General features: G+C 40.0%; 1 protein-coding gene across 3 annotated transcripts in view; it reads left to right on the top strand.

Moving 5' to 3' along the window:
- The first annotated feature begins 2404 nt into the window (after nucleotides 1-2404).
- The window catches only part of LOC111263314 (uncharacterized), a 44563-nt gene continuing 35766 nt past the window's right edge, over nucleotides 2405-11201 (top strand). The window contains exons 1-2 of one of the 3 annotated variants that reach the window (XM_022838276.2): nucleotides 2405-2670; nucleotides 8338-8472. In XM_022838276.2, the coding sequence (XP_022694011.1) occupies nucleotides 2598-2670; nucleotides 8338-8472 (208 nt within the window). In that variant the 5' untranslated portion in view covers nucleotides 2405-2597. Of the gene's footprint in view, nucleotides 2671-8337; nucleotides 8473-9580; nucleotides 9679-11201 lie in introns of those variants that run through there. The other 2 variants (XM_022838277.2, XM_086969543.1) reach the window with 2 other exon arrangements.

Genomic DNA, 11201 nt, shown 5'->3' with positions numbered 1-11201 from the left:
CGAACGCGCCCAACGGCGACAGTCACCCTGTCGAATGCAAGATGTATGAATTCTGTTCATAGATGGAATTTACAGTAATTACACAAGTTATACACGGGTCTATATTATTAAGGCGAGTTTTTGACCGAGATATCGGCATTAAGTCGATTGGGAATCTAACAGATTTCGACCGGCGAGTGGCTCACTCATGAAATTAACAACACTACGAGCTCTAATGACTATTACGAAGTGAATATTCACTCGTCGCCAGTGAGCCTATAAATGTTCCTTGATGATTCCTTTTGTTTTAGGCAGGAACTGTTAGGAGCCTTCTCAGTTTGTTAAGGTGAACCCATAAGCAAGTTTCGTCAAGTAAAACTTTCGAACTTCACTTTGTTTTTACTCTGTGAATATTTGACATTGTCAGGTCGACGTTGATTGAATATCTAGGTTTTTAGAGCTATGCTTATACTAATTGTTTTACAATCGATTCCCTTTGACATCATCAAAACGTAGCTGCCTTTAGGGAACTTGAACAGTGGTCATGGCCACAACTGAATATTTCCACTAATGTGGAGGTCACATAGTCCTAAGGTATCATTGATTGAAATGGTCCTGCTCAATTGGGCACCATACAACATCTATCGCTATTGTTTTACTTTCGGTCTAAGAATTAGCCGGCAATTAGTAGATCCGGCCGTCATCACAGGTACTATTATGAAAAATTATAGTAAAGGTGTACGAAGTAACAAATAGTCATGTTATAAATTAGATCGTCTTCAGCAAGGGTTGACTTAATTCAATACGAACAATTATTTTCAATGCTGTTGCTAAAATTTCAACTTAAACTATATAGATCGAACAGATATATGTATGATTAAAAGAAAATATACCATGATTAATATGTGTACATCGGTACATGCCATATTGCTTGGACTGTGCTTTGTATGTTTAAGCAGAAAAACAAATCAACTATAATTGTTTAGGTATAATTATATAGAGATTAAATCGGGCTTTGTGCCACAGACTATGTTGGTCTTGTATGGGTGCGTATGAATTAAAAAAATTCTACGTGCGTGAATCATACAAGGTGTGTGATAGTGTATCACTGTGTGCTATTCCAGCTAAAATTAGTCTTCGACTTATGGCCTAGATTAAATGTATAAAAACAACGTTATCAGGCTAGTTGGAATTTAACAAGGATATCATTCAGGCCGACCGGGTTCATAAATAAACGAATATACATTCTTTGACATATTTGCTCGACCCGCTTACCCAGGCTTCACCCTAAATATATTCGACAGACAACAACTTCCGCAGGTGACGACTGTGGAATTACTAAAAGCGCCCAAAATTGACTTCAAATCGTCGTCTTCTTTATCCGTACAGCGTTTTTTGCATTTCTTTGAGCGTTGCTAGAATACGAAATCACTCTCAGGCTACGTGACTTTACCGGCTCCTCGGTCAATTAAAACTGATAACACGATTCGCGCACTTTATAAGGTATAATGCTTGCGTGACGTCGCCTCAAGTCGTTTGACGAAAACTTGCACGAAATCTTACCTGCTGGAAGTCAGTCTAGTAGACTAAAAAGAAGACATGCTTTTCTTCATTGTGTTCTGCCTACTAGGAGAATGCCACTCACGCCTTCCCCTGCTTGGTCGAGTTGTCTGATATTCTCTGAAAAGTAGTCTGCAGCTTGCTCTCAGAGACCTATCGGGCGGTCAGTATGCGAAACATCTGATGATATGAAAAAGGACTAACTTAGCTCTAATAAATGGAGACCCATAGGCGCCCTTAGGTTGACCAGTTCTACTTAGAACATCCGCTCAATAGCAAGAGGCGCATCTTGGCTTGGAAGCTAATCGATGGTACCTATTTGTAAGGTTTACGCTTGTATAAAATGGCTACGTCAATCGTATAGCCTAAAGTAATAGTCAACTCAGTAAAACGATTTTTTGACATAAGTGAAGGTGGAAAGCTCCAAACCGCGGTGACCTTCATACCTACAGCGACAAGCGGGATTTGTTAAAATCTATTAAAATAGTGGCTAATGTCGCCCTTACGAAGGTTTTTTTGGCGTGACCTACAACATTGGAAATGATAAGCAAAATTTGTATTATTTCGCACTATTATTAATCGTATTCATACGGATACATGTGAAAAAAGTAGTGTCATCTATGCTTCTAAAAACTTTGCAGTAGAATCAATTACCATTACAGTCGGTAGTCCTAAACAATTCGACCCACGTGCCCACCCGTTCGTAGATAACACAGGCTTTGTTAAGCATAATTTCGCTTACACGGTCACCCCACGTCGTTGGGTACACCTCACAAAATTGAGCGAGGGCGAACAGAGTGGAAAGGGAAGCAAAAATTGCACGAGGTACGTAGCGCGCTGGGCGACGGTAGCCGGACGAGTTTGTTCACAAGCTTTACACTCTTTCTGAAACTCAGTGGGTCTCCTACTCCTGCCAATGTCCGATGTGCCACCGAAGGACGTCGCACGCAGTGAATGTGCGTGAACGACTGTGTGATAATTATATCAGCAAAATTCGGATTAAATAAACTGTGTTATAAGTGATATATGTAGGCCTATTGAACATTACTCCTACTGCCATGCGGATCTGTGGATGCGACATCAAACTTCGAGTGACTTGTGTATTTTTGCTTTACGTTGTTGCCAATAACCGTAAGTTGAAGCGATGACCGTAGTTTTAAGAGACGAGGGAACGTAGTGAATACCGTTTGAGATCAATTTCATTTAGGGCTCTTCAAAAAGTAGAAGACTTATATAAGCTTATGGGGGCTTGTATAACTTATGATGAAATTACTAAGACATTTATATAAACACAGGCCTACTAATCAACTTGAAGACTGTGAGTCGTTTCAGGAAGTGGGCATCCGCCGAATCTCACATAAAACAATGAGAAAAAATTTAACGGGCTACACTGCCCTTAACATCTAAATAAGTTCCTTTTTCCAGCATTTTGTGTACGGTGTTTAGCAAAAACTTCAATTACAGGCAATTACGGAAACAGCATAACGCTACCGACGTCTTGTACGTTGCCTGAATAAAATGTTTACCTCTTAAAATTAGACTTAGGCTCACCTAAGTGAGGATATTTCAACTTGTCTACAGGTTTTGTAGTTATCTGCATACAGCTTTTGAGATGGTTAAAGGTTAATGGGCTAAAAGGCCGCGCGTCATAATGAAATGTTACAGTTAATGCTTATGATAAATTGCATTAACAGGCCCCGTTTTTTATACTATAGTAGAACTATTCTTTACGTTGCGCGATGCTCCACTTCAGCGGTAAGACGCCGTAAAGCTTGCAACAGTTCCTAGCTATGCTCATTTTCAGTTCCGTTTGACCAAGAAAGTTTTATTCTGCCAGACCGCTTTAACCCCGGCCCTTGCCGGTTCATTTAGCTTCTTCCCATAGAAGCTCCTTTCGCCCCAAGCCTCTTATAAGAAATTATGATAATCACAGCATTCAAACCTTTAATTGATGGTTCCAGCTGAAAGCCCTCATTGATATAATACGCATTTGCTGGGGTATGCCTGTAGAATTTCAAATACGAATTCGTCTAATGTGGCTCTTATGAACAGAGCGTAGAAAATCTGCTGAATATATATAAAAAGGCCGACGTAGTTGAAAAACTTGGTCAAACAAACAGACAAAATAGGTCTGTATAAGAATCATCCGTTTCCTAGCATCGCCTACAGTGATAGCCAGGTGTAGGATACTTTCATACGAAACTTCTTAAACGCTTAGCGTAAAAAACTGCACCAACTTTTGTCTGGTCAATGTGATCCGTTTTTTGTTCAGGTTTCGTAGTTTTCGTAGAATCCTATATAATTAATCCTAATAAATATTTACTTTATCGGAACTTGTTTTAGGCACTTAATGAATATGAACGTGAGAAGTACGTATTCGTACTTTAGCTTTTCTAAAGACACTAATTATTGAACGTAAAGAAGTATGAGCATAATAATTTCAAACAAATGACAAAATTTGATATCTTTGATAAATTTGAATAAAAAAAAATTGATAAAAACAGGCGGACCATATTTAACCATCGTCGAGATTGCTCCGAGACCATTGCTAGGATCATATAAAATTAGAAGGTATCATCAATGCACCTCGGCATTAATCTGGGGTATTATTAAGCAGAGGAAACATAGGGAGCTAAAAAAGTTTCACTGATGATAGAAAAGCTTTTGGATCACTTATCCATTCAGCAAAGTGATTCAAATAGTTTCTGAGCCTTCAGTTCACGGTAGGGGCCTATACAGAAGCAGTACTATGAGTAGCACGATTAATACATGGCCTTTCAGATCCGTATGCGATCAGCCATATAAAGTGTATCTTCAATTCAACACCCTACACGAACCTTACAAGCCCATATTCATACATTTCCTGTATGTAATATACGAATGTGTAACGTCTACAGCATTATATGATGATTTATCTAAGAGGTGCGCTAGGCCGCTACCGTTCATTTGGTCCTTTCAAGCTTTGCCAACCTGGCTGGCATTGTATGCACGGTGGCAATAAACATAATGTTATTTTAGACACAGATTTATACAATTAGATTCAGGCTTGTATAATAGTTTCTTTTTGCTTTCTCTCTCTCTTTCGATCGCTTCATTTCTATGACTCAACAGTTAAGAAAATCGAGACGTCTATGGCGTCTGTTATATTCATCTGGTATGCAGCATGTTTCTATTGAACAATGAGCTCTACTTGTTCAGAAAACCACCTTTTTTTTTTTGGTTGGCTTCAAAGCTAAGATGACCTGTAAACCACTTATTGTAGCTATTTACTAGGGACCTTTGTGGGCAATCATCGATGTCGCGAAGCAAGTTCTATTAGAGACTGCCATAAGGTGTTTTAAAAGCTTACCCGTAAATCTCCGAAAGAAAATCATCTTGGATGATGATGCTTACATAGTCAAACGAACCACTGTAAAATGTATATATAACTGATTCATAATAAGTTCCCGTGTTTTTACTGAATAGAAAATACCACCTTTTTTATTTCTGTGAGAATAAGTTATTATCCTATGTATTTCCCGTTATTGTTCACGATTTTCTATTATCAATCCAGTAAGCGATATAAACCGTCTCGTCGGAAAATAGTAGGTTTATTTTAAGAAGATTTATCATTCACGTTTTGAGTGTCGAAGGTAAGAACACAAAACGAATAGAAATATTGAAAATTCGTCGGCACACGATGCGTAGACTATGGGACTGGAGTACAACCTTCCATTCGATGTCCGGGCGGGCAGACTTTGCGGTGTTTTACGTTTATCGTTTTGCTACGATGCAGAATGAGCTGACTTGGCAAATCTGGACTTGTCTTTGGATAGCCTGGATGACTTAGTACAAAATAAACGTACCGATCAACCATATGTTTCATAGGAACCAATTTTCAGTGAATTAGATCCTTGCAGTCCTACAAGACACACAAACAATTTTTTTTTGAATGACCTGAATCTGATAGGACCTTGGGCCTTGGCTTCTTACCTAAAATCACACATTTAGATCCCTGGTTCATAGTGACGTATAAATACCATTTCCCATCACCGGTAACAATGTTGTGTAAAAATCACTCAGTAAAGTCATTATATGCTGAGATGTAATGGTGAACCGCAATTCCTTGTTGAATAGAAAGAGATTATGACGTAAGCGATTTCCAAGTTTCCGTGTAAACGCAAGGAATTTGAGGTGGTTAACGACGGCCCTGAAACTCTAGCCGATTTTTTATGGTTGATTCCTCGATATGTTTTCGATAACCCTTTTTTCAAAAATGCCCTCAAATGGGCATCATAAAATTCAGGCGGTTGGCCAGAGTGGGGCATGGTTTAGGTCATGGATACGGCTTTTAGAAAGGCTATTTTGACCAGTCCATTCAGCAAAAACACCATTAGCGTACACAAAGCAGATGTCTCAGGATGTTTCGGTAGCGTTTTGGCTTCGGTGAAAGGTATAGTACAGAAGTAGTTAAAATGCACTTTCTTTTTATTTGGATTATCCATATTTTTGTTAACAGCTCATGACAAGCGTTTAGCTTATCCTCTTTAAAGCGCCCTCTTTAAAGCAGACTGTTATTGCAAACTACCGAGCGTGTGCCGGCGCTTTTTCTCTAACCACTTCTAACAACTGTAAACACTTGAACCATGTGACGAAGTTCCATCACAAAGCTCTTATGGTAGCATCAATCTTATAGTCTAATCTGGTTGCATAGACAAAATCCTGCTCGTTCACATTTATCGGTAGAGCAAACTGTCGGTATATACAGAAAGCTTATTTGACACGAACTTCAAGAAGTAACCTGAAGAAGCTTCCTGCAGGTATTTTTTGCTATACCTAATGAGTTCCTTAAGCGGTAAAGCAGCCAGTACACTATGTACGAATAATGACATTGATATCAGAAGAAGTTTCGACCGATATAGCTAGGCCGTTTTGTCGTCACACTCTAATAGACTTCAATAACTCTCCAACTAACATAGAAGAGCAACTACCTAAAAGTATTTTTTAGGTTTCCATTTTCTTAAGCACCGACAGCCAATTAGTTTTCTCTCCGGTGATTAATGTGGCCGTTTAAAAGAAACGCTAAATTCTAGTTACTGGAAAATTGAAGTTTCGCTGAATAGAGCTAGAACAAGTTCGGACATCCTAACGGCAAATATAGTGCGTCACATGTATTTGACCTTATAGAAACTTCAAAGCAAGAAGTTCGTGATGTTTTCATGGTGCCTACGTAATTAGACGTTCTATACTACCGTACGTGGCGCCGACAGAAGATCGAGGTACAAAAGCAGGCCGCCTCATGACGCAAAAGGACACAAGGCATTGTGCTTTATTCTGAGCTAGGCATAAACCTGACAACATCTAGACGTGACGATTTTCTGGAGGGTAAAGTGGATTCATAGATAGGGTATTAGATACCAGAAACAAAAGTCGCCACTAGCCCATATTGGGCAATTTAATGTCAATGTGATGATATAGTGGTAACGTGTTTGCTTAGTAAATGTAAGAACACACATGTCTAGGTTCGAAACTGGTCATAAGCACGCATCGTTTTGTGCTAAGAGACAGCAATTTCAACAATGCTTAATGGCCATACTGAAAGTCAAAACATTTAAACTTGAGGACACCTGGAGCGATCTAGGTTTGAAACCGGCCACAGATACAATTCATTTTGTGCTGGAAGGGACCAAGCGTGTGAAGCAAAGATAGTGTCATATATAGAACTCGAAGCGTTCATCTTTAATCCACGGTTGAGGCCCTTTGCGGCAAAAAAAAAAACTAAGTTAAGCAATAAGACAATTGAAAGCGAAGGTAAATGACAAAGTACATTGTTGCATATTACAAAATTGAAAGATTACATGGAATTTACAACTGCATTTTGTTGCATTCATCTATATTGGGAGAATCTCGCTCAGCAGTTTCGGATATATATCGTCGACTTCTCATCTTCGAACCTTTTATTAGATGAAAATCCCTAAACATAGGTTATATTTGATATTTATAGAAGTACTGATCTACGTGATTACGATGGAAGGGTCATAAATATTGCTATCGTTTAAGTAGGTAAAATCAATCTGTATAGCCGTGGTGAAACCGTTTGAACTTCTACTTTTAACATCGTGTTTAAACATTAGTCACTGAATTGAGACACGTACATAATAAGGTCGCTTGCAGCCTTGCAAGGAGGTCCCAGATGGCCTTCAGGCTTAGGGCTGAGGTACAATCCGAGTTCTACACTTCCGCCTCCATTCGAAAAATGTATGCGCCACGAAGGCAACAGAACGTTAACCGTAAAAGTGGCTAACGCATCACATCAGTTCGACGACTTGTTCGATTAGCTTCCCGGTCTTCATAAATCACTTGGCGGAAATGTTTGTTTTAAAAGGTACCACGCGCGTGCCCTTTCTTGCTGCAACGTAGAAAGAGAAGATCTCAATATAACGCGGTACGTCCAATAGGACTTCACAATGCGGGAACTACTGCAGGCTCTTGAGAGTGTACGCAGCAAGAAACCGCACCGGTCCACGTGAATTCTGTAACAAGCATCTTGAATGCGTCGTTACTCTGACAGTGTGGTGGATTTAATTATTTAATAAATGCTTATACACTGGATCTTTGTATACATTCAGCCCAATAGAGAGATGTTACTTTGTCAGCGATTAGTAAAGTAGGAAGCGTCCCAAACGCGCTGTCATCATGACAAGGAATGGCGATGAAGGGTTTTTGTTATATATTGATCCCCGGCTTGCTGATTAATAGATTGAACAGCTACATAAAAAGCAGACACGCGACTTTAACGGAGCAATATGGGTTCCGCAGAGTATCCTGCAGAAATCGCGTGCAGGGTCCTGATGGCTGATGTCAGGAGAGCAGTTCGCTACGCGCAGTGTTCGTCAACCTCAAGGCAGCCTTCAACTCGACGCCTAGAAACAGGGTTTACTCATGTTGACGAAGGTGGGTGTCTCTAAGAATGTGTTTGACCTTCCTGCTGGGATTATATAGGGCAAGAGAATAACAACAAAGTGTCTAAACTTCCACCGTTCACACAGACAACTGGCCTGGCTCAAAAGGACGGCCCGAGCCGCACTTTTATTCTCCATATTGTTGAAGAGCCTCCCTTGTCAAATAAGAAATCAGTCGAAGTCATTTTGTATGCAGACAACTTAGTAGTATACGAGTCGAACAGCTTTCAAACGCAGCAAGTTCTAGCTCGGCTCTCCGCGGCAGTCATAGATTTGGGACTGGCCATAAACCTGACCAGAACGAGGGCAGTAAAGTTTAGAAAGGGAGGTTAGACAGCGGCCACTGATATTTTGTACTCCACCAAATCACCTCTTACCTACATAAACCGGCCTCCGTATCTAGGGCTGTAATTCTATACGAGCGGCAAAGCTTTTACTGCCCACGTCACCGAAAGTTACAGGAAGGCAGTGTTGGCCTCATGGGTGATCAAATTGCCTTTCTGCTTTTCCCTCGCAATCGCTCTCAACTTGTTCGACCCCAAAGTAACTTCGATGGCAACGTATGCGATACGCGTCATTCGGGAAGATTTTACAATGGAGAACCTCGAATTACTAAATCGCATCAAAGCCTCCTCCGTCAAAGAAGAATCACGCATAATGACCCGAAGTCGCTCAGCATATCCTCTAGCAGACTTGTCATTGCTGTCTGAAAATTGATGTCGTCACTTTAAGCTCCCAGCAACAAAAACTTCCAAACAAACTTAGGAGCTGGAAGAAAAAATTTCTTCGTTTCGGATGCAACTAAAAACAACGACTAGGGCTAAACAAGGAAATCTTCATTCAGTTCGCATGGATGGATGGATGTATTCTGTCACAGGCCCTCCAGGAACCATTGTGTTTTCACAAACCTAAAGATACATGTAGGGGCTACAGCAGATGCGGGAAATTCTAATAAATGTCATGCCGCTCGTCACCTCCTGGGTACCATTTTTAGTTTCATAGCTTAAGAAGACCCGTATAACCTGTAACCGTGATTTATTTACTAAGTAATGTATTTGCCTGCTTATATTAAGGACACGCTGTGATTTCGGTTGTGACAGGTTCGAAGCCGGGAATAAATACACTTCGCTTCGTGCTGGGGACTAGCTGTCTGATCGAATGCCCAACGGCGATACCAAACGTAAAACTCGAAAAAAAGGCTCGTATAACCCATATGATGTGAAGTAGTTTAAATGTTCTGTATAATCTCTCTGATATTGGGAGACTAGGTTGTTGACTTGTATCTATCAAGTTTTTGATTATTAACAGCAAGTGTGAAAAAGTAACTCTGGATTGATATTTAAGTTGTTTCCAATAAACACGACAACGTCATTGTCCAACGTCAGAACTACCTGATCATGCAAAGTGGGTGACGGACGTTGACTGATAACACAATTGTTACTTTTGGCAGAAAATAACGAAAGAGTCTATTAACTATTTCGATTTTGTTGTTGCTGTGGTGTTATAACATTTGACAAAATAAACCCACCCACGCCATTTTACCCATTTTAGCAGATCTTAAAACCACGAACATATAGTACATGAAACATAAGAACACAGATCTCTAATATTCTCCCAGGCCACATCATTCTCTCTAGCGTTTCTGAACTCCAACGCAGTGTAAATGTTTGAGTACTGAATACTCTCCTTCGAAAATAACAAATTTGGAAACTTCGAGAAGTTCGGAAAAAACAATCTGAGAGTTAACCTTTCAATTCATCCATTGAAATATGCATTTCATAGCAACAAATCGGAAAATTTTACATTACCTTGGACAGAGCGTGCAGAGATCACCAACGTACCTCCAGATCTCGGGTCAATGTATGTATTTTTTCCTATCTATTATCTCGCAGCTATCTAATTTGATGATGCAAAGTAATCTGAGTTGCCGCTCAATGCACAGATTTAAATTCCGCGAAACGTCTGACCTGTCTCGTTAAAACACGCACGACACTAGGGCACGAACTCAATGCACGTGCTCTTGTTTGATCGTTCTTCGTGGTTTGGCTCCTAGGTACGAACAAAAAAAATTCGAATTTGTGATGCCCCTTTTAATTTAGATAAGGGATTTCCAGTTAGTGAAGCTACCAAGAATGCTAGGTTGATTATACGAAAATGTACGGTTGACGTTGTTAGGTTCGCAGGTCTGTAAAGAAAAAGAACTTAGCGAAGTGTAAAAAAACCTTGAACTTCTTTCCACTAAATTACGAGGAATGTCAAGGAAATACCAGGAACAGCTGTCCTGTAAGCAACATGGAGCACACTACCATTATATAGGGTAAATGGGAAGTTTCTTGTTTGCGTTTTTCCCTTCCAGTTACGTCCGATTGAAACACATGAAAGCGTACGGGTTTATCGATCGTCGCTTAGTAGAATGGGCCGCCCCAAGAACAGTTTTAAAAAGGTTTAGCAAGAATACGTTCTGTCTAGATATCTATAGGTTATGATTAATGGCTTTTCCAATAGCGGTGACACGTGGCCCCAAAATAATGCGATCCAATGGAATTCGAAATGTTTTCAAAACATCATACGTTGGATTTGTAAACGTACTAGAGATATATCATGATGTGTTCCACTTAGAAAACAGAGGCGACTTCCAACACGTACTACGTTCTGAGATTAAGGATATCGACGATACCTCAAATGAACATTATAAGGAGTGGCTCATCACTGCAGAAGTAT

The sequence above is a fragment of the Varroa jacobsoni genome, unplaced genomic scaffold (assembly GCF_002532875.2).
Source record: "Varroa jacobsoni isolate VJ856 unplaced genomic scaffold, vjacob_1.0 scaffold_755, whole genome shotgun sequence".
Classification (NCBI taxonomy): Eukaryota; Metazoa; Arthropoda; class Arachnida; order Mesostigmata; family Varroidae; genus Varroa; species Varroa jacobsoni.
This window is presented reverse-complemented; position numbering and strand designations above follow the sequence as displayed.